A 24,191-nucleotide genomic window follows, 5' to 3' on the forward strand; every position below is an offset into this window, starting at 1 on the left:
ATTGTTCTGGGGTGGAAACCTGCATACTTGTGTAGGAGGTTAAAAGAAGCCTTTCTTGGGGGTGGAGGGACATTAATTTAATATATTTCTAAGCATGTTAAATGTGGGAGTTATTCATTCTGCTTGCCTTTAGGTAATTTAGCAACTTAACTATCTTATTGTATTCAGCTCCATCATTCTGTTTTATGAGCACAGAACTAGTCACTACTGTATAAATGCAACTTCAGAAGATATAAGAACTGTGAACACAAAACCTAGTGAATGATTTTCCAAATCTTACCTTGCTTTCTAAGAGGCAGATACTCAAAATGATTCCATCTACAGAATGCTTGGAAGATTGCTAGTCTTATGGTAGCTTTTAGTGTTGCATTGCCCACCTTATTTACAGTTTTAACTATGAAATAAAAGCAAAAAAGTGCATTAGTGATTCCACATTTAAAATATTTTATTCATTTCAAGTGTTTTTATCCCTTAGAGTGGGTTAATGTGAACAGTAATAAAATTGCCCCTGCCCTCAGCTTTGCAATCTAAAATACAAGATGGGGAAGAGCAATTGGGAACAGAAAAGGGGGAAAGAAAACTCAGAACCTTGAGGTTCTTTCATTGCTGTTTACTTAACAGAAAGGCCAAAAAATAACTGGAATCTCTATTAGCTAGGTCAGGGGTCAGCAAGGGTTACCGGGCATCAGCCGGATCACTCCCGCGGAGATCCTCCGTGGGTCAGGCCGGCGCAGCGCAATGCTAGAAATCCCATCTGTGCATGTCCATGGCTCCGGAAATCGCTTCTGTGTGTGCCCAGACGCCAAAAATTGCACCTGCGAAGAAGTGATTTTCAGCGTCTGGGCATGCGCAGAAGTGATTTCCGGTGCCGTGGACATGCGCAGGCACAATTCCCGGTGTTTGGGCATGCGCAGAAGTGATTTCTGGAGCCGTGGAAGAGAGTCTCCGCGCTGCGCTGTGCCAGTTTAGTGCAGCGCACGGGGACTCGCCGAGCGGTCAGCTCGATTTGGGGGTGGCTCGCAGGCCAGTTAAACAGCCTCCATGGGCCGCAGGTTGGGGACCCCTGAGCTAGGTACACCTTTTTCAGCTAGGTTAACCTTTTTCATAGATTTGCATCAGTGAAGCTGCCATAAGCTAACCTGCTTTCCTTATGTTACCATATATCCCCCCAAAAGAAAGTTGCTAAGTAATCTCTAAAAGTTTTTGCAAATTTTTTTACCTTCACAAACTGCAGTGTTTCAGGATAGTGTATGATAACGGAGTTAGTTGGTTTGAGCAATTTATTTCTTTTCAAAGCATTTGATGATGTCTTTATGAATTATCACTCACTTTATGCTTGTGTAATAAATTTCCAGTCTAAGATCTTCAAATGTGAGGAGTAAAAACAGTGTTGGGGGTTTACATATTCCTGCCATCTTCTGACTCTGTGTGGTTGATTTCTATTCTATATCTTTTCCTTCTCCAAAATTCAGGTGATGGGGGCTGTCAAATCTCAGTTAACTGTTCATAACAAATGCCATGTGTTACATTTTTCCCATTGATCAGTAAATATTTGTTTTCTCTTGTGTGTACTTTGAAGCACTTCTATAAAACCTTAACTATTATGGCATCCTCTAATCAAAGTGTTAGACTGATAAGACCATTTAAGACACCTGACCGTCAACATTGTTATATAACTGAGTGTGAAAATTAACTTTATCTAATAAGGTGTATGTGTCCGATTTCTAACCACTGAAGTCGTAGGAAACAGTTATCGACTTCATTTAATGTTTTGTTTCCCTGTTCTTGTCAGGTGGCTGCAATAAGCACCATTGTAAGCAGAGGGACACCTTTGAAAGCCTTTGTATTTAGAAATTACAATCACCTTCCCGGAGTCAAGTCTCACTATCCTGGAAGTTGCCAATATAAATTATGGCAAGCTATCAGAGCATCATCTGCTGCACCAGGTTACTTCCAGGAGTATGCGCTGGGCCATGACCTTCATCAGGTTGGTTGTAATGTTGCTTTTCTTTAAATAATAATAATTAGATTTCTTTGTAGAATGGGAGTTAAAATGGGATTAATTATTTAACAGCAAATACTATCAAATAAGATTGCAGCTCATTTCACATATTGCTTTAAAGTGAGCCTTATGTATGTACCTTATATGACGCAGGCATAATTTAGACATATGGTGCATATGTATGATAAGAGCATGTGCACTAGGGAAGCAAGATTAACCATGGCTCCTTGCCATGAATTCAGGCAGTGAAACACTATTCAGTGTTCATACTGCAGTATTGATTTCAGTAGTTCAAAGAGTCTTCTGATTTTGGTGAATTGCTTAACCTTACAATAAAGGTTTCATAGTTCTGTGATCTCTAGCAAAGCCCTGCGTGTTTCAAGGTATGCTGACAAACTTTAATGCCAGGGCAACTGCTGTGAGAGTTGTATGCTGATGCTAATTAATGTTTTGATTGAATGGAAGAGTCCTTTGATATGTGGCATTAAAAATTCATTGCATTTAGTTCTGCCTCCTGCCTAATGAACCAGTTTATTAAGTATACCAGTCCTTTGATGTGTGACAATATTGAGAGTCTTAGGGCTGCTTCATATGTTGCTAATTTGCTAAAAGAGATTTCAGTGAGGAAGGGTCATGAAAACCAGATCAGCAGTATGGCATTTTTTCCCTTAAAAAAATGGAAACCGCTCTTAGAATTCTGTTCAGTTTGAAATATATATATATATTTATCCCACCTCCCAACAGGAACCTCAAGATGGCTTGCAATTTTTAGAAGACAGTATGAATTAAAATTGCTGCACTAAGATGCAGCGCAAAGCTAAAACAAACAGATGTGACAACAGTATTTATAAATATGAAAGATAAATATGAAATTGTCAAGTTAACAATAAATAGTGATTACATTGAAAGGTATCTTAGCCATAGACTAAATTCAGCTGAAATGTGATTAAGTTTTAGTTGAACTAGACACAGAAGGTTTAGCCCAGAGATCCCATTGATGGGTTTTCTGTTTGTGTTATCCTCCCACTTGAGGATCGGGAATTACTTTTGTTAATTCCTCCTTTGCCCCCTGAGAAGATGCTCTGTTGGGGTGTCGGTGGGTTGCAGAAAGAAGGGGGAATTGGCGAAAATCACTTCACCACTTTCCCCTTCCTTTTCCCTGCAGCAGATCTCTGTTGCATAGAACTAAATTAATAGCTCTCTTCGTTCTCCATATTTGCATGCAGTCTGTTCAGCAATGGGATTTTTCTTGGGGCAGTGTGCTGATTCCTACCTTGCAAAGCCTTAAAACTGCTTCGACCCTAGGTTCTTGTCTTCCCCTGTACAGTCATACTTCAGGTTACAGACGCTTCAGGTTGCGTTTTTTCAGGTTACAGACGCGCCAAAACCCGGAAGTACCAGAATGGGTTACTTCCGGGTTTCGGTGGTTGTGCATGCACAGAAGCGCCGAATCGCAACCCACGCGTGCGCAGATGCAGTGCTGCGGGTTGCGAATGCGCCTCCCACACGGATCACATTCACAACCTGAGCGTCCACTGTATATACTCCCTTGTGCTCTCAGTTCAGTAGCTGTGATCCTCTCTCTGAGTGCCCTTGTTGACTGAAGCTCAGCAGTAGTCTATCTGGAAGAGGACTTCGTTGGTGGCAATGCCAGCTTTACGCAGTGGCTGCTCCAGAGACACCTGAAGGCACTCTGAATTATGAAGCTTTTAAGAGATATTTGTTGTTAATACTTGTCTCTGTCGCTACTTAATTTATTTTCCTGCTAGTTTCTGTTATCAAATTGTTCAGGTTTGCTTTTTGTAGTAGTTAGCAACTTTGTTTAAAATCAAGTGATGTTTACAAATAGTGGTTTCTGAAGAAAAGCTTAAGGATACGTGGTGGTTAGTTCTATATGGCAGGGCTGGGAAACCTGTGGCCATCCAAATATCATTGGACTCCAGCTCCCAACAGCCTCAGCCAGCATGACAAATGACCATGCAAGGCATATCATTATTCATTATTGCATCACTTAGCATATTTTATACATTTTTCTTAACATACTTAATGCATGCACTCCTAGGCTTATATGGTTTGTCTATAGTTCAAGTCGGTTATGAAGAAGAAGTTAAGAGAATCTGCATTCCCATAGCACATGCAGATTGATGCAAAGAGTGTTACAGACGCTGCTCCTTCTTCCGACCTGTCAATAAATAGAACTGTTGTGGCCAGTGAACTTTCTCAACAACCCAGACAGCAATTAGCCAGTATAGACTGAAATACCACCCACCGGGAGGTATAAATAATGATCAGTGATCTCTGGATTGTGGCAGGGCTGGGATTCTGTGGTATATGAAACAAGTAGATAAAAGGGGGGAAATGCTACGTCTCTCAAAATGTTGCAAGCAGCTGCTAAAAGCATAGGAAAACCCTGTGCTGTTCAGATCTTAAAAGGGGGCTTGTGATACAAAGAGAATAGGCTTTACTCAAGATCTGTTTTCAACTGTTACATTTAAGGGTCACAGTTCCTGTTACCTTCCAACTCATGAAGACTTAACTTCCGCAGCGAGGAACATTTTGTATTTTGGGGTTTTTTTTATTGTGACTCAGAAGCGAACAGTGCTTCAGAACAAATCTTGGGAAGCATTATCTTCCAGGCAAGCAGGATAGTATAGATATGCTGCTTTGTTGTTGTTTTTCCAAAAGCCCTGATTTATTTCCCCTTGTGCTTGAAAAAGTATTTCTCTGGAAGAATGGGGAGGGGGTGAGATCAGACCACTTAGGATGTAGTAAAACCTTCCAATCCACTCCCCTTCTCTTGTTCTCGAGTTCCCTGCATGGTACAAGATACTGGATTGCTGTACTTAAATTTTATTGTCACAGTCGCTGCAACAGCTGCCAGTATTTTTCTCTTTGTAACACCTTTTATAATCTGCCATCTGCTTAGAATACTTCCTGCAATGACTGTGTGTTACACAACTAAACTCATTTTCATACTGGTATTCGATAGATACTGTCAAAGTTTTCCAGGTGTTGGGCTTCATGGAATCATAGAATTGGAAGGGACCCACAAGGGCCATTTAGTCCAACCCTCTGCAATATAGGAATCTCAGCTAAAGCATCCATGGCAGATGACCATCCAACCTCTGCTTAAAATCCTGCAATGAAGGAGAGTCCAGCAACTCTGAGCAGCTGCAGCCAGTGGTCAGGGATGATGGGACTGTAGTTCAACTGCAACTAGAAAGCATCATGCTAGCTACCCTGGATTAGTGTTACATGTTCCTCTGCCATACAGAATGGCAACTGGCTCCTGACACGAAGAAGAATTAATTCTTTTGGCAAGCAAGCCCAATATAATTTTGTCGCAACTTGTATTTCTTTGAGTCCTGTTATGAATTGCTTCCCATAAAATACCTTGAAACAATTTCACGGTTAAAAAAAATATAATAATAAACCTCCATATGTAAAAAGGACTCCATACATAACAAAAATTAAGAATGATTAAATAATTCCATATGTGTAAAACAATTGTATTAGGACGAGCATATAGGACAAGGAAGCGTGTGACCCTTGCTGAAACGTTTTCAAAGCTTTCATTTCATAACAGTAACTGGGAGCCTGTTTCCAACATATGTACAATCAAATGTTGTTGTTTTTGTTCCTTTCTCTTGCCTTTATCAATAGACTTTATATCCACATGAGAATTTTAAGATTTTATGCAAGGTCTTTCCTGTTATGCCCATGCTTCACTCTTAGGATCATTGTGTCAGATACATAGGATAATTTTTGAAATATCATTGGAGATTAACAAAACACAAGAAGCATTCTATCATATCACGGGCTCAAGTTTTTAAAAATTGATAGACATGGAGAGGGGGGGTGGGACCTTCTACTATTTGTGGCATGGAGCTAAGGGTGCTTGATTTCATCTCCTTGGCCATTTTCTAGTAACAGGACTTAAGCTGGGTATGAATACTGGAACATGATAAGAGTGCTTTCTCCCAGGAATGTCTGCCATGCCTTTCTGCCATGGTATTAAATTCCAGTACTGGAAATTGGCAGGGAATAGAACTGTGTGCGTTGAGGGCAGCTATGGAATTGGGATGGGATTGTCAGCTGCTAACCCAGACATGGTTTTGGTACCCTTAATACCTCTTTGCAGTGTAGTCCAGAGATGCTTTTTATTCCTCACTCATCTGTTTAGAGGCAATATTGTGCTTGCCATAAAAAATGAGAGAGGTGTGAACTTGGAACTCCAGGGACTACAAAGGTGTCACAACTGTGATTTGGTTACACTAGTGAAGAGGGAGTGGAAACTCTGTAGTTAAGACAGTTAAGTACAGACTTTGGCTTTGCCCAATTTTAAAGATAACCTGAACTAATGTCCTTTCTTTTCCCTCAAACGCTCTTTTCTGTTTAGTATTGTGGTGGTGTCATTTTTCTGCTGTTGTTCAAGTATTAATTCCCATTTTAAATACTATAGAAATGGCTGTAAGTCTTAAGTGATGCAAAAGCACATCTTTTGTGCTAAGTGAGTGTTTATTGAACACACAGCTTTTATGGAAGTCCAAGGCATACCAATAAATGTTAAAGATCAGTCTTAATTTGTTTATATAAGTAAAAATCCACAATTCAGTGGAGTGATTGAAAGATGCTCATGTAACGAATAGTGTCATTCCATTAACGCTTCTGTTATCATACTCTACCTTGACTGTTGCATCCTATATTTATCAGACAAAAGAAAGTGCTAAAATTCTCAGAAGACAGCAATTTTAAAAACCCCTTCTGCGTATAGCAGAAGTCCGATATTCATATTTCAATGCTGAATTTAATTTTAAAATAGAACAATTCTGTAAGTGAATATTCCCTTGGCTAGTTTGGAGTTTTCTTTTTCACAAGCACAATGAAGGTAAACAGAGCAAGTCTGTGAAAATGAACTCAAAATGCAAAGCATGTCTGCGCAGGCATTGAGGTGAAATGGTTGCTATGGAGCCAGCAAACTCCAAGTATTGGAATTGGCTTTGCTAAATCGCATCTTTCAGTGCCATGGGACTCAGTTCACATAACTTCACTGTGTCAAAGTAAAAAAACCTGTGTTTTAGGAAAAGGAAGAAAGTGCCTGGTACAGTGTAACTTGAAATTCCGGCTTTTTATTGAAAAAGAAAATGTACAATAGGCTTTACATGTACAGTGCTGTTGAAAATGAGTAACAAGATTTTAAAGTCTTAATTAGTAGTCTCCTGTTGAGTTTAGGATGGATGTATTTTGCCCTGGTTTTTGTTGCCAAAGGTGTACTGATGCCACTTGTTACAGTACCAAATATTCCAGTACCAACAGAACGTTCTAAAAAGTGCTGCCACCAGTTGTCCTAGACTAGGTGGTAAAATACTAAATAGGAAGAATAGAATTTATTTTCTTGAGTGTATGAGCTCTGAAATCTTAAAGAAGACAACTGGTAAAATTCCCAGCAACGTCTAAAAATCATGCATATTAAGTCATGTCCTCCCCATCACCCACCATGAACAGCAGGGAGGTCTGCAGCACTTTGTGAGAAAGGGAGAAGGAAATCAGGATAGCTCTTAAAGGAAGAAATGCAAGTCTTTAAAGAATGAATCTCAGTGGAATTTAACTTTTAGGTTTCTGTCTGTTTACTGCCATGTACATGCTTTGAGTAAAGCACGTAACATGGGACTTCTTTTTTAAAAAGGAGAGAAAGAGAAAGGAAAATCTTGTCTTTGATCTGGCAAGGAACAAACAAAGCTAAGTTAGAAGTGACAGTGTTCTGCCCCATAATTTGTTTCTTTCACACTTAAAAAAAAAGTTCTTAAATAATAATAAAAAGTGGCATAGATAAATTCCTTTGGCAGTTGCCAGTCTGACATTTAGAAGTCGCAATCTAAAAATAAGCAGATACTTTTATACCAGAAAGGGCCTGGAGATCAAAGCTCTGTGTTGACGATTGCAATAGCTGTCAAATACTTTTTTCTTTTTTTGTCAAAGCATTAAATTTGAATTTAATTCACAGCCAAAAGCGGCATAAAACATTTTAAATGTTCCCAGTGTGCTTATGGCAACAGCGGGGCAAGGGATCAATGTAAGAATGCAAGAGTACAAAGAGAGGCAGGGGTGGCTCATGTATATTTGGGGACTAGTGAAGAGAGAAACTTGCAGTTGGAATAAGAATAAATAGGGAGCAGGGAAGACAAAATAGAGGGCAAGGAAAGGCAACATGAGAAGTGAAAAGAGAATAAATGAAATGAAGTGCTTGTCAATTTTGGCCAGTTGCCACGCAGTTGAATAAAATCCAAGGCTTGTGCATACACTTCATATGGCTGTTGCTAGATCATTCATTTCAAAGAGACGGGCATCCATCATAACGAATTTTCTACAATTTAAAGTATCTAGGGATATGAGATTTAAAGATGCCATTATGTGGTTGGTCTGCACTTGTGAAATTTTAAACTCAGCTTTAACCTTTAGCGATGCAAAGCGTTAAACAAATGATCAAACTGTGGTTAAACAGATCCTCAGTTATGTTCTGTATTTACAAAAGCAAATAGAAACTGCAGTTAGAGCATAAGCAAGGCCGCAATACGTTAAATGTTCAAAACTGAGCTTTTGTGAACTCTTGTTTGCCCTATTGAGCACAAGTTGGCCACCTGCCTTTTGCAGACGGAAACATCCATTTAACAAGCTCATATGAAAGCCATGTAGCTTTTGTCCATTTAGGTTTTCCTGTGTTCTATATAATGAAAATACATTAGGATTTGATAGTTTTACATGCTTCTTAAAACTCGTAGCATTGTACCATGTCGTGGTGCTGTGGGAACCCAGACAGAATGGCCACTGGTGGGGTCAGTTTCATTAGGGGCAGCCCTAGTGGCAGTTGGCCCTAGCCAGGCTGACAGAGAGGCCTTAGCTCTCTTCCCTGTCCCTTTCACCACTGTCAGGAGGAATGTGACTTTTTGCCATCAGTAGGCCTTAAAAGGTCTTTGCAGGCTCATGCCTTTAGACTGTTGTAGCACATATGATGTAGAGTTACATGAATCTGGTTTGCTTAAAATTAAATGTTACATATCCCAGGTGGATGTTGCTGCTAATATTTACTATCTTCAGCTTTAAAAGAACCAGGGTATCAAACTGAATTCAGTAGACTTATTCATAGAGCAAACACAGTGTTTACTATGGGTGCTGAGGCGAAATCTGATTTTAGCCAAAATTTTAAAATGTGCACTAAGAGGCTACTGTTCTTCTTACTTCTGCTGAAGGCACAATATACTAATTGGTCCAGAAAGAGTTCAAAAAGCTTTTGTAGATTGTATTGAAAGCTTAATCAAAGGACTTTCTCAACAGGCCAATGATCTGCATCCTACTTTATCTACTGCAGCTGTGGAAAAAAAGAGTTTCTGTTTTCAATAAAGAATTCATTGGACTGCAGTTTGAACAATATATTAAGTAGATGTGATTTGGATATTCTTGTGGTGTGATGTGATAAATTTAGAATTAGAACAGTTAAAAAAAATTATTTAATCCCATAGAAAAACCAACAACACTTGTCTTTGCATGCCTTTGGAAACAGAATTTGGTTTTGCATATTACAATCCAAGGGGGAAAGTGATCTAAATTTCAGAGCCCGTTTCATAGACAGCAATACCTGCAGTTGGTTGTATGGGTAGTTCTGCCCCCTCCCTCAAAAAATGTCAACGCCATTATTGGAGAAAAGCTACTCCCATCACACTAGGATGCAAGATTATTAAAAAAAATTTGCTTTTTTGCTGGAGGATAGGAGGCACAACTATAGCTCCAGCAGGGTTTCAGCAGACAATTTATGTATTTGTGCACGAAGAACTCTTTAATATTTTATGTGGAAATGTTTGTTTGCAGTGTCTTGTACCACTAAAATATGATTCTGTTGCCAGCTGCTAAAAGGCCACAAGCACTCCCTGCAAAACAGTTGTGTTTTTTTTGTAGGTTTCTGAAAGGCTCAACATAGGTCCTGTTGAACTAGTAGAAATAAATGTCTGAAAAGGCTATTTGGCTTATATTCTAGGCTTGTAGTAAACATAACTACAATCAATCTATGTGCAAAAGAAGTGTCCATGCAGTAGTTGATGTACAAACTGATTCAATATCTGTTTTATTATGATTAAAATTTAAAGCATTGGACGTATGCTTTAGAGTAGACCAGTGAGGACTGAGCATGCTTGTAGGCGGAGAATTGCTGGCCATTGTGCTGGGAAGAAACAGAAGAAGAACTAGGGCAACGGAGTGACGGGTACCCTGAACAGAGCAGTACCCTTTACTAGTAGACTGAAGCCTCCATAGTTCAACAGTTTTGTGCTCTCATCTAAAGCTATGGCTGTTCTGTCTGCCTGAGGCTTTCATCAAAGGAATGATTGTTTAATATTAATGTATATATTTTACTTAGTTTAAATCACCTAAAGCTATTGATACCGTACATGTTTAGAAACAAAATTTACCAGTCACATAGAATCCATAGAGTAGCATTACTAATTAAATTGAGCATGTACAGCAGCAGTATATTTTAAGTAGCTTCCTTGCTTCAGTATTGGCAGAAAGCGAATAAAAGCAGAACACTGGGACTTTTTATTTGAATCTTGTAATATTTTAATGATACGCCTATAGTTATGAATGGCTCAAACCCCTTGCTTTTGTTCCTTTTTTATTATTCACAGGATGGAGGCCTGCTTTTAAATAATCCTACAGCTTTAGCAGTGCACGAATGCAAGTGTCTTTGGCCAAATGTTCCACTGCAGTGTGTAATATCCCTGGGAACAGGTCGATATGAAAATGAAGGGAAACCTAACGTCACCTATACAAGTCTGAAAGCTAAATTGACTAATGTCATCAGCAGTGCCACTGATACTGAAGGTTGGTACCTACTGGCTAAGGTTGTTTTGTTTTCGTATTATGCCTTTTCGTAGCTCTTTGGAGAGTTAAAATGCAGGTTTTCATGACTAGGAATAGCATAGCATACATGGATATTTTTAAAAAATGATTTACCAGTAGTCAAAACATCAAAGGACATTCTGTTTCCATCAAGGGCATGTTTCATAATCTTTGTTCAAATTGGGATTATTTTGTTAATCCCTATCTCCCGCCATCCATGTGAGGATTTGGGGTTTAGTTCATATACAAAGCCAGCATAAAAAGAGAATTAGAATGCATTGTGTTAAATCAGTCTGTGTATGAGTCTGTGTGTTTGATACGTTTAAGGTTTAGCCTTTTTGTCAGACTAATATATTGCACTGGATATTTGGTGAATAAGGATTGTGCTGGCAGCTGATGATAAAGCATGCCAAATATGCATTTAAATTAACTGCTTGAGACTGTACCTTGATTATGCTGTTATTAAGCTCTCTTTGATTGATGAATACATCATATCTAAAAATGGGCCATAGTGCTGATGGAGGTGTTGCTTGCCTTGAAATTCAGGAGGGATGCCAGAATGAGCATTAAAATAATCGTGGCAAGGACTGGTATAGGTTTGAGCATGCTGGGAGTAGTGGTTAAGTAGCAACATAATTCTAAATCTCCTATTTTGATATTGGTGGAAAAGCACTATCTCCCTCCATTCTGCACATTCATCTAAATTATTTTTAAGGACTTGTTTGACTTGAACCAGCAACACATTGCCTCTTTTAAACTGAAAACCTTTTGGGATTGATACAGAATACCACCAGAAGATAAATTGCATAGTCGTGTTGTGTTGCTGTGAAGAGAGGCACTAATTTAAAACAGGTGACTTTTAAAAGTGAAGTTGTGTAATTGTTTTTAGTGTGAAATCCATATAAGATATTTTATGAGAAAGGCCATCTTGGTGGCGTCCATATGTTTTGGACCACAACTCGCATCCCCTTCCATGCTGGCTGGGACTGATGGGAGCTGTAACCTAGCAACACAAGGAAGGCACCATATTGGGAAAGGCTAGCATAGACCATAAAAGAGCCGGGGAAGAGAACTGTGTCTCACAGTCCTGTTGCTCTAGATCTGTTTATGATGATGATGATGATGATTACTACTATTATTACTTAAAGGGCCAGGTGTAGCATTTCAGCAAGGATTTGGCTACTCAGAAGGTGTCCCAAATCCCAAAATTGTATTCCTGTGGCCAGAGAAGTGCCTTACTGTTGACAATCGCCTGGCTTTAAAATTTATTGTGTAACAGCTGAGCCTCTTTTGCCCCATTTACGGGAGTCAGAATGCAATGAAAGGAGTTCTGATTTTCTGGTCAAATGGTGGGCTAGGCATTATGTGATTTTCTGCTTCTGGGGTTGTTGTAATGATTGGTTAGTTACATACATAGCCATAGCCAGTAATGTCACCGTGCAATATTCACTTCTAAACAGAAAAGTCAAAAGGTGAAGATACATTATTTCCTGTGAGTTGGCTGCTTAAAAATACATTATTATTATTATTATTATTATTATTATTATTATTATTATTATTCCTCATTCTACCCTTTACCCTAATGTCCCAGGGCAGTTACATCATTAAAACATCTTAAAATCACAGAAATAAGGTGGGCCCCATGGGGTGGCTCTGATACAAATGTGGGGATGCAGTGGGCCAGGTAATGTTTGGTTCATTGTGCGGATATGGCCTCATGTTCCCTGGCTTCCTAGAATGTAGAGCTGCATGTAAAAATGTTCTAAACAGAAATAATTGGGTATGCATCTATATCACATTTATGTGTATAAATTTCAGTAACAAATGAGCACCATGGGCTATTGAGTGCCACAGGTACACGTACTTACTGACCAAGTTTATTTGAGTACCACATTCCAGGCTGAAGCATGCTTCCCTTAGACTGTGCTTTATTTTAAAACAACTGTTTTACTTTCAAATAAATATTTTTAAAGTAAGGTTGCCATCATTGATAAGTAAGACAATGGTAAGTAGATACCTCTTTAAATTTGGGGAGGAGGTGCTACACCTCAACCTTTTCCTCATTCTTAGTAAAGTTTGCATGTGTCTTCCCAAACTAATGTTTTGTTTTTCTTGTGTTGGTTTTAAAACTAGAAGTCCACACTATGCTGGATGCCCTTCTGCCTTCAGACACCTACTTCAGATTTAATCCTATGATGAATGAAGATATAGCTCTGGATGAAAATCGCAAAGAAAAGCTGAATCAGTTGAGGACTGATGGCATCCGGTATTTAGAAAGAAATGAAGAAAAACTGAAAAAAGCTGCTAAAATATTAGCCCAGGAGAAGACAACTTTGCAGAAATTTAACGACTGGATAAGATTAAAATCTGACATGTACGAAGGGCTTCCAATTATTTCCAAATTGTGAATATGTAAAGTTTGTAAAGTCTCAGGTGTGGACCTCGTTTCAGAAATCCGTTCTGTTCTAAAAGGGATCAACATTTATTAGTCATTATGTAATTTCTCGTGATTATAATGAACATGATAGGCTGGGGGAAAGTGCTTCAGTCAGCAGTGACACACCAATGGCACTTAAAGCAGACAGGGAAGTTGCCACAATCTCTTATTCTTTCCCCTCCTGTTCCCCCAATCTAGAGCCCTGGGCTAGATTGAAGGTAGATTTCTGCAGGATTCAGATGAGGGTAATGATGACCTTTGCACACCTTTTTGCATTGGTGGAGGTGCATTCTACTTATGCAGTGGAATCTAGGGATTCATGTCTGGTTTTTTTCAGTTCTTGAAGTGAAGATTTTATTGGATATCTGTTCCTAAACTTCCTCAGAAGTACAATTCTGGTATGGCTTGTTTTTTTTTATCTGACATTCGTTAGGGTCTGCCTAAATTTGTGACAATTATGGGACACAAATTTTGTTATGTGTTGGAAATGCAGGCCAAAATCATGTTGACAAAAACAAAATGTGGTTTACCTGTTAACTAAAAATGTTTTTGATGTAAGAGGAAACAAACCAACTGGGCAGCCTGCTCTACAAAGCACTTACGCCAGAATAAATAAAACTACTCTGATATCAGATTGGATTGCAATGTATTACAAACCAGCAGTATTCTGCAGGTTCTTGGCACTGCCACTAAATGCCATCCCGTCTATTTAATGGCAATTTAATTGCCTTATCACAAAGTCTGTGCATGTCAACAATTTTTTGTATTTTAAAATAATGTTAAAATGCTTTGTATATTGTGCATTGGGTCTCAATATTTTATCCAGTTTACATTATTAGTATTTGGCTGATTACGGTAAGGTCTACAGTAGCAACCTACTTACATTTTTCAGAATTTTTAAGTTCAAAGGTTCTATTCCAGAGTAATTCCCTGTCTAAAAACAACACAAACTCATGTCTTGAAAGTAAGAAAATAAATTTGTAACATGATTTCTTATATGTTCATAGTACTGTATGATTTATTTAGTGATATGTATACTAAGCCTAGTCTAGTTACTGGTAAAAATAAAATAAACAGGTTTACTCATGTGCCTCATGTTCTGTGCCTGAATTGCTCAAAGACTTGAGTTTTAACCTTGTGTAACTTTGTATACTCCAGTTAGCAGTCAACATGACTTCAGTACCAGTGTTGAAGATAACTCTAAAAAAGACTCATCTGTGCTAATCATGATTCATTCTGATACTCTAAAGTGGCAATGGGGGATTTCAAACACTCTCAAGTTGTGTTTATTCATAAACCCAATGAATGCCTTGCATGCCTCCCTTGAAAATCTCCTTCCTGGAAGGCTTGTTTGTGAGATCTTGGTAGTCAGACACAGACTTGGCAATATGTAACGTATTTGGCTTAAGCAATGACATCTATGGTTAAGCACTTTGTTAAGATCAGAAATGCCTAGTTGAAAAAATAATGGACCACTGCTGTCAGTTAGCTTGTTAGTACTGGATTAAAAAGACCATAGCCATTGGTTATGATGGCTATACAGGCAGCGAACATTACGCATGGGGGTTCCATTCCTAGCCCCTGTGTGTTGGCCAAGTGCATATAAGTGTGCCCCATTCTGGTCTGCCCCTGATCCACTGCCTTCCGGCTCCAAAAGGACCTGTGCATCAATCAGACGTGCCTAAAATGGTTCCCGCCTGTATACAATTTCCAGGTTCAGAAATATTCTGCCTCCATAGACCAGTTGCCTGGGGAGCAACCCTGGGAGAGAATTCTTGCCTTCAATTCCTGCTTGTCCCCTTCTCAGCTAGATGAACTTTTGGGTTGATCCAGCAGGGTGGTTCTTATTTTAATTGGCTATAAGGCCACCAACTTGGATGGCTTCTTTAAAAAGGATTAGACAGATTCATTGAGAATAAAGAGGCTATGTTCCACCTCCACTATCGTAGGTAGCATGTCTCGGAATACTGTATCAGCTTCTAAGAATCACAAGTGGCAGAATGCTGTTATACTCAAGTCCTGCTTCTGTAGGCTTCCCATGGGCATCTGGTTGGCCACTGTGAGAGCAGAATGCTAGACTAAATAGACCTTTGGCCTGATCAACAGGGCTGTTCTTAAGTGTGTCACTGAGTTGTATCCAACAAAGTCCTATTCAGAGTATGCTGTGTCTGTTGTTGTTGTTTAGTCGTGTCCGACTCCTCGTGACCCCATGGACCAGAGCACGCCAGGCACTCCTGTCTTCCACTGCCTCCCGCAGTTTGGTCAAACTCATGCTGGTAGCTTCGAGAACACTGTCCAGCCATCTCGTCCTCTGTCGTCCCCTTCTCCTTGTGCCCTCCATCTTTCCCAACATCAGGGTCTTTTCCAGGGAGTCTTCTCTTCTCATGAGGTGGTCAAAGTATTGGAGCCTCAGCTTCACGATCTGTCCTTCCAGTGAGCACTCAGGGCTGATTTCCTTAAGAATGGATAGGTTTGATCTTCTTGCAGTCCATGGGACACTCAAGAGTCTCCTCCAACACCATAATTCAAAAGCTGTGTCTGTTGATTTCATAAGATCTACTTGGAGTATGGTTTGGATACAACTCTTTGTTTCTTGATATATATTATGCTTAGAATCCCAGAATGGGCAAGCTTTACGGACAGGACTATAACTCAGCTAGACCACTGTGCATGCCAATTTTTATTCTATTTTTTACTTCTGTGTAAATATTTATTGCATTTATATCCCAACTTTTCCTCCAAAGAACCTAAGGTGGCATACATAGTTTCCCCCCTCCTCATTTCATCCCCACAACAACTCTGTGAGGTAGGTTTGACTGAAACACGACGACTGGCCCAAGGTCACCCAGTGAGTTTCATGGTTAAGTGGGGATTTGAATGCTAGTCTCCAGGCGCCTAGTCCAACACTACAATCACTACACCACACTGGCTATCATAAATACTCCCATTCTTGTTGATTTTTATATATCCAGAATGTGAATGTTTTCCCAAACCATTGCTGCTCTTTGGAATTTGGCAGCTCACGGCTTGATGCTCTTATGAGGGAATGGGAATGAAAAATGGGGAAGAACTGTTCTGTAGGAAAGGAACCATTTTCTGAAATTGAAATGATACACCTGAAATGACTTGGCATATTTTAGCTGTGTCTGCTATAAATGTTTCTAAAAATTATCATTAAAAACTTATTCTGTGCACCCAGTTGTGAATGAATAATAATAATAATAATAATATTTTTTTATTTATATCCCACCCTCCCCAGCCGAAGCCGGGCTCAGGGCGGGTAACAACAATAAAATAATACAACATTCTAAAATCATTTCATTATAAAATTAATTCAAATCAGATCGATGGCAATGAAGAAGCAAGGGTGTCTCTGAAAACTCCTTAAAGCCACATTGTCAGCTAGAAATGACAATGTACACTAACTTAAGTATGCACTAATTTGAGTATTTTGACCAAACTGCAGGAGGCAGTGGAAGAAAGAAGTGCCTGGCATGCTCTGGTCCATGGGGTCACGAAGAATCGGACACAACTAAATGACTAAACAAAATTTGAGTATGCTCCACACATCAAGCCTTCATGGCTTTTTTGCATTTTTTCTAAGATACGGCAATAAAATATTTTGCCTTCCCTTCATAAACTTTGGAAATTCAGTTCCCAAAGATAAACAAATCATTTTTTAATCATAGGATCCGTCTGAAATATTGATGAAAGAATTTATTGTTGAATGCAGATAAGATACAGTGTGTGCTGTCTACAATTCCTTTAAAACTGTTTTTAATTGTAATCCTGTGCCTGAATATTCCACAGGGTATGAGTAAATTGCCGTTTGAGATTCTTTAATCCAATTGAAGAATGTTAAGTCTTTTTTCATATCTTATGTAGGTTAGTGTGTATTTACGTTCAAGAAGTATCTGAAGATTTTGTAAAAGTAGGTTGTGTGGCATAACTTTGCATTTGACTACTAAATGTGGTGCTCCTCTCGCTGTTTTAGGCCTGGGATAACAAATTGGTGCTGCCTTATCTGAAGGGAATAGGGTGTCTTAAGTTTTCTTATCTCAAATGAATTGGCTGCTTATCCAGTCAGTTTTTGTTCAGAGTCTGATTAAATGCTGCACTTGGACTTATACAATTAACCTTTCCAATTACCCCATCAGGCACTTGTAAGAGAGCTTGTTTGATCTCCAAAGTCCTGTGATAAGGATATAGTGGTTGGCTGTCGTAAATTTAGCTAGGTCATCTCTGCCTGAATATATTCCGTAATTATTTCATTAGCTGTGGAAGACAGTCTGATGAACCATTCCTATATCCTATTCCCTCAATACCAGGCACTTGCACAGGCATTTGTAATAATTAGTATTCCTTTGCATGCTTAAATTTGGACATGGTGGTGGGTGGGGGATTAGGTTATAAATGTGAAACAAATAAATGCTTTTTAAAAAAACCCTTTTTAAAAATTTACGCTCAGTGACTAGGTACCTTTGGCAACCATCTGTACAAGATTAAAATATTTAATGGCAAATGGATCGGGTAAGAGTTGGCACTAATGACTGCCTCCTGTTAAAGCTGGACACTGATTTAGGGATTTATAAGTTGTGTTTCCTGCACGTATATATATACACCAGTCTATGTGTATGATACAAGCTGGATATTTCCAAGTTACTGTGTGAAAGCATCATTTGGCACTGAAACATGTCAGTTTAGTCTGACTTTGTTTCTGTTTCTGTACTTTCTTAAAAAGATGCTACATTTATTTTTGATGCTGTTAGTCATTAATCCTTTTGAGACTTTTGCATTCTACTCTGCATTGCTGTGACAGCTTATTTCTATAAGTTTTATTCTCTTTAAGTCTGTCTCTCTATGCATTGTGCATAGCAGTGAACTGAAATGCAAAGGCTAACAGTTATGGACTATTTGAGGTTATTCACAGAACAGAGTTTTCACAAAAGAAAATATTGGGATGCCTAGCCCTAAAGGTAATGTATACTTTGTCTAATGCTAATTAGGATTTAGTTTCTCTGTTGGACAACCTGAAGATATGCATTGAGTGATAGACTTGTCAGCTTGATGGAGATCTGTCGTCAGGCAGTTGTGCAAATTGTTCCACTGTTCTTGCTTTATGTACAACATTACATTCTGGATGAATCAAAATGGCATTGTGGCAGGGTCAGGTGGACTGAGTGGCCACTGCTTCCAGGCTGATCCTGTTGAACAAGATACCTAGTGAACAACCATTTTTTTCTTGGCCATGAAGTTTGCTGGGTAAACCCAAATTATACTGTGATGGTGACTGACCCATCATAGTTTTATGAAGATAAAATTGGGGGTGGGGTGGGGTGGGACGTACAGCTCCAGGAACAAAAGGTGGGATACAAGTGTGATAAATCACACTTATGCCTGTCTACTTCATAAGAGGAAAAAACATGTTCCATTTTGCTTGTAAGTAATGTGGAAAGAACGGAAAGATAAATTCAGTGCAGGTTCTAAAGTTGTTAGTGTCATACGTATTCATTTTTAAGGAATGTTCTCCGTGGTATAGAGAAGAAGAAATATAAGAGATGGTCTCATCTTTGATTAGAGCTCTTAAACCTTCATCTAAAATCTCGCAACTGCAGTTACTGCTCATAAGTTGTTTTTTCTCTGCAAACACCAAATAACTTGCAGGGCTTTGGGGAGGAATTTAAGACTTCCTGTTTCGCATTTCAAGAACCCAGCACATCACCATGCAAAAATTAGAGTGCTATGTAACATAGCAATTAGAAAATCATTGGTGGTGCTCTTATGTTCTAATGATGCAAACCTAATTGTGTAGTGCTAAAAGGAGGAAAGGTTAAATACCATCATTTAACTTGAATCAAATGGTAGCTTCATGCAGCTCTTTCTGTGTTGCAAGGTTTAACCTTGTGCCTGTAAGCCAGCTGTTCTCATGGAGAAGGGTTCACCATTATATTTTCAGAATTTCCTCTGGATCAACTCAGCTGGGCATCCAGGAGATAGATGTGTGTTTTAGATTAATCATATCTTTAGCCTGTATTTCACAATCTACATTGGATTTGCTAGTAGCCTGAATGCTGCAGCCTACTGACTACCAGAACAGTGTATTATTCAGCCACCATCTTATTTTGTTTCCATAAAGACCATGGCTTTAGTAGTGCTAAAATTTGCCCAGTTAGTCTTGATGGAGGCTCTCTATTAAGGGCAGCTGGTAAAAATTGTAGACTTACAATTATAGTCTACAGATTTAAAAGCATGCCGTGTTTCCTGCCTAAATTTAGAGGTCCTCTTTTTTTCACCACACCGCCTGTGTCATCTGTTCTTAGTATTTCACTGGGGGGGGGGGGAATCCTGGCAAAACCATGGTAAAATAACCCCTCCTTTACCTATCACCAACTTGGTTGTCTCTTAGGGATGAGGTTAAGGCATTCTTATTTTCTGAGGTATTTTAACAGTTTGTACTTAAAAATAATGTTGGTAAGTGACTTTTTACTTTGCAGCTTTGATTGCTATTTTAATTGTATGGAGTATAATCCAACTATAGTATGTGGAGAGTACACTTATCAAAATTTGGATTTAAGTCCATTGAATTCAGTGACTTGGTTACCCCCCCCCCCCAATTATGTGCTATAGGTTGCTTTTTAATAGGTTTGTTCTAAATTTATTATTTTGTTTAAAACATCATTTGCAAATTGACCTGGGACATACATTATGAAAGGTGTAATTTAAGTTCCATTAAATAAAATATGGCTGAAATCCTATACCCACTCCAGTTAGAGGTAAGACCCATTGAACTCTATGCTGCTCTATCTTGAGTAGGCATTCTATAGTTTGCACTGTGTGTTTTCTCTGAGAAATAACGATATTGTTTTCATATAACAATTTCAGCTTTTAACAATTCATATAACAATTTCAGCTTTTTTATATAACAATTTCAGCTTTTAACAAACTTCTTAAGCCTTGCTCTGTTCTCAGGCTGAGGCAGTGCTTTCCAAGGTTGTCCCGCTTGGAACCCAATCATCTCTTCTCCCACGTACAAACATCAAAACACTCCAGTTACTTCAGAGAGGGGTTGGAGTGTTGAGGAGTGGGTGCAAACATTAATGCCTAGTTCTGATTCTGCATTTTGCTCCTACAATTCATTAATAAAATCCTGGTTTTCTGCTTTTTCTGTTGAGCTTTATTGAAGCTAGTTACGTAGGAATTTGTAATGTTGACATGGAAAATAACGTGCTGTATCTAAGGAAGCAAGAACTTTTTGTGTCATACTTGGGAATGGCAGAAATCCCCCTAAACTTCTGTTCCAGGGTTGTACTGCCTTGCTTTTAACTCTTTTTCTGGTTTGGATTTGGCTTAATTAACAGCTTTGCACTAAAGCTTTACATTTGGTGGTAACTATTTTCAAGTGCCCTATTCTAGATAGCACAGTACTATCTTTGTGTATTTTCTAAAAGACTACACTGTAGTGCTTTTTTCCCCTTAGACAAGTTCTTTGAACACATTATATTAGGCTATACTGTAGATGGTATGCTGGAAAACCAGACCTCATTACTATATATATATATATATATATATATATATATATATACACCAAACAGTACAGCATCTTACAATAGACACATTTATCTTTCTTTGGTGTGATATTTATTTCGGTTTCACTACAATATTACTCAAGGTTTTTAAAAAATGAAACGTGCAAATTTTTCACTACTGATAGCTGTTTATTCATGTAAAGTGCTAGTTGTTTTTACAGAAAGCAAACTTTAAAAAGCTATTATACATGTAAAAAAAAAATTGAAGTGGCGTGGAGCTTAGTTTGCTCTGGAATGCGTTGCATTAACTTTGTAGTCCAAACCTATGCAATTACTTAGAAGTATGTCTCACTGAGTTCAGTGGGATTTGCTTTCACTAAGTAGGCATAGAATTGCAGCCTTAGAACATATAAATCGTGCCTTCCTGTAATGCGAGCACAAGTCCTTATTGAAATACAAGGTGGGAGGAGTGCTATCACAGCAACCTGGATTTAGCAGGTGCACAAATTCCTATAGTGCAATAATACAAAGGCTGTTAAAGTGGCTTCTCCAGTTGAAGAATCTGCAGCCAGTATGAACAATATATTTTATTATTCACTGACCATATACTCTTATGGCTTCTTCATTTGCAACATTGTTCTGTGGACATTTCTATGTGGAGTTAGACAACCTTATTTCTCACTGATCAGGCACGTTATTTATTGCAATTATTTATATCCTGCCTTTCAGTGTACAAATTACTCAAATGCAGCTTACTTGAATTAGATTTAAACAAGCAATTCTAACATTGCAAAAAGGCATCAGGGTAGTTGGTGGGCAGCTCAAACAAACTCGGGTGGGTGGGGGGCCTTTGCTTGGATCTCTGTCCTGGGTTGTTGTTTTTTTGCCACAGTACAGTTCTCTTCTCTGTGGTTTCTGCAAAGAATCAATGCGCCCCAATTCAGCAAGATACAAGTAATCCACATACCTACTTAAATACCTGTGTGTGTGCAACATGCATGTACAGATGGGGTGCATATATTGCAGGGTGGTGGAAAATATGCCTCCCCAGGCAGTATCATACAGTCCTAATGGCCCCAATAGCACAATATTTCCCTTTTACTGTTTGAAACTGGGTTTTGCACACAAGATTCTTATGAGTTCATAGCTTGCCAGCTTAAGAATGAATGTGTTGAATGTTAAAGAATACATGCTTGTGCACATATAAATCTGCTAATCATTCAGCAATTTATAATGCAAACTAGTTTAAACATTCATTGCCAATACTAAAAAAGTTTGTGCATTCTTCTTAGCCTTTGTTTGGACTAATGGCTTATATATCCAGTAGAGATATGAAATACATATTTGGTGATCAAATAATTATTTAGTAGATGCCTTGTATAATCTAGCTGAGATTCCTGCCGGGGTGCCAACTCGAATAAAATATTTGGGGCGCCCAGGTAAGCCCATCTTGCATAATTTTGAAGACATTTGAAGGCAGCCCTGTTTAAGGAAGTTTTTAATGTTTAGATGTTTTATTGTGTTTTTAATCTGTTGGGAATCACCTAGAGGGGCTGGGGAAACCCAGCCACATGGGCATGGTATAAATTATTGTTATTGTTATTATTAATCAGTCTCATGACATGGCACACACACACACCATTTGAATTCCAATGCCCATCAACTTGGGGTTGGTCCCCTCAAATATTTTATTGGGGGGGAGCGAAGGGACCTCAGCCCCTAGGACTTGGACCCCTATGATTCCTTCAGTGCAAGGGGTTGAGCTAGATGACCCTTGGGGGCATAGCTGTCAACTTTTCCCTTTTCTTGCGAGGAATCCTATTCGGAATAAGGGAATTTCCCTTAAAAAAGGGAAAACGTTGACAGCTATGCTCGGGGGTCCCTTCCAGCTCTACAATTCTGTGAACAATGGGGTACACACAGGTCCCGCTTCCTATCGCCCATTACATAACTTAAAACAGTAGGGAGGGATAGATAATAATCCTGTCAGCCGTTTGCTGACCGTCGCCCTCCCAGGTTTGGGGGCATGGCAGCGGCGGCGCGTGTCTGTGCTGTGAGAGGCAGCGCGCCCTGTCAGACGGCGTGGAAGTAATCTCGCCGCCTGAGGAGGGCACAGCAGCGCGCGCGCAGCGTCTGGGAAGGAGGCAGCTGGGTGGGGTGAGGGCACCTTCCACGCGCTCATCCCTTTTCTCCCGCCTCCTCGTCTCTCAGGCAGGGGCGAGCGCACGCGCGGGGGCGCGCCGAGCTCGTTCTGGTCGGAAATAGGGAGGCGAGATAGGCTCCGGAGCGCGCGCTTGCCTTGCCTTGCCTTGCCTTGCCTGAGCGAGCTCTCCTCTCCAAGCTCGCTGGACCTGAGGGAGGAGAGAGCGAGCCCCCTGAGGAGAAAGAGACGCGCGCTATCTCTCTCCGGCCCCCCGCCTACGGCTAACTGTGAGTCCTGAGCTTCATATATATGGAGCGGCGATGGTGTCTTGAGGTGGGGTGTCTTAGCAGCGGGGCGCTCGGTAGCAACAGGGCGGCTGCCTTCGCGGGAGGGGCGGTGGGTGCGGGGTGGCTGCCTGTCACCCACCAGCGCGGGCCCCCGCGCCCAGCCCTGCCCAGCCCAGGCGCTGAGGCGACGCCGAGCTCGTCTTCCGCCGCAGCTCCCCATGGCAACTGGCCGCCGCTGTTTGCGGGGATAGCCTGGCTGGGAGCCACCCTCCTGCGCCCTGGTTAGCCGGGCAGGAGAGAGAGAGAGAGGAGGGACGAGCCCCGCTCCTGGCAAACAACCCGTAAAAGAACCCCCTCGCCGTTGTCTTCCGCGCCCTGACCCCGCCAGAAAGCGGAGGGATCAGGTGAATTATATAACGGCCGTGGTCCGCAATGGGGTCACCCAGGGAAACGCGAGCAGGCGGGGAGGGGATGTCCCCGTGGGCGAGCCGGGCCGAAGAAGTCGCCATGTGTAGGGATGTGCCATAGCTGACGCCCAGCCAGGCAGGTCCCTTCTCGCGCCCGCCCTCCATCCCGGTGGCTCCAACTCCTCCGCTTTACAGGAGGGCTGAGGGGACTCCCGGGAGCCCCTTGGGCATTGAGCCTCGAAGGCTCTCTCCACCGAGGCCGTGTGTAGTAGGTGGGGGGGGTGGAGGGGCGGGATTCCCCTCCCCCCCCCGGCCCAGCGTTTCTTTGATGTGCGATGGCAGAGGTGGCTCTTTCTCTCGCCGTGTGGGTGTGCCTCCGCCGTGCATCTCCACGGCGAGTGACAGCCAGGCTCCTTGTAGCAGCAGCAGCAGCAGCAGCCCACCCTGTTGGCAGGTCACGACTCCTCTGGCGGCCACGATGGGTGTCTGGTAGGAGTTGT

The 24,191-nt window shown here is 40.4% G+C and overlaps 3 protein-coding genes and 1 long non-coding RNA gene across 57 annotated transcripts in view; 2 read left to right on the forward strand and 2 right to left on the reverse strand.

The window, feature by feature from the left end:
* PNPLA8 (patatin like domain 8, phospholipase A2) overlaps positions 1-14,418 on the forward strand; it is a 36,904-nt gene extending 22,486 nt beyond the window's left edge. For 4 of the 5 annotated variants that reach the window (XM_083574470.1, XM_083574469.1, XM_083574468.1 and 1 more), the window contains exons 8-10: positions 1,793-1,987; positions 10,678-10,873; positions 13,025-14,418. In XM_083574470.1, coding sequence (XP_083430596.1) covers positions 1,793-1,987; positions 10,678-10,873; positions 13,025-13,299 — 666 coding nt within the window. In that variant the 3' untranslated portion in view covers positions 13,300-14,418. Of the gene's footprint in view, positions 1-1,792; positions 1,988-10,677; positions 10,908-10,949 lie in introns of all 5 variants that reach the window. The other variant, XM_083574471.1, reaches the window with a different exon arrangement.
* LOC310744041 overlaps positions 1-24,191 on the reverse strand; it is a 352,149-nt gene that overhangs the window by 41,863 nt on the left and 286,095 nt on the right. The gene's annotated exons all lie outside the window — the stretch shown is intronic.
* LOC310743925 (uncharacterized protein) overlaps positions 1-24,191 on the reverse strand; it is a 797,205-nt gene that overhangs the window by 33,516 nt on the left and 739,498 nt on the right. The gene's annotated exons all lie outside the window — the stretch shown is intronic.
* NRCAM (neuronal cell adhesion molecule) overlaps positions 22,937-24,191 on the forward strand; it is a 144,495-nt gene continuing 143,240 nt past the window's right edge. For 10 of the 49 annotated variants that reach the window (XM_083574342.1, XM_083574365.1, XM_083574344.1 and 7 more), the window contains exon 1: positions 23,077-23,284. The gene's annotated coding sequence lies outside the window, so the exon portion shown is untranslated. Of the gene's footprint in view, positions 23,285-23,443; positions 23,689-23,891; positions 24,181-24,191 lie in introns of those variants that run through there. The other 39 variants (XM_083574352.1, XM_083574376.1, XM_083574356.1 and 36 more) reach the window with 15 other exon arrangements.

This window comes from Podarcis filfolensis (assembly GCF_964270895.1).
Source record: "Podarcis filfolensis genome assembly, chromosome: 10".
Taxonomy (NCBI): Eukaryota; Metazoa; Chordata; class Lepidosauria; order Squamata; family Lacertidae; genus Podarcis; species Podarcis filfolensis.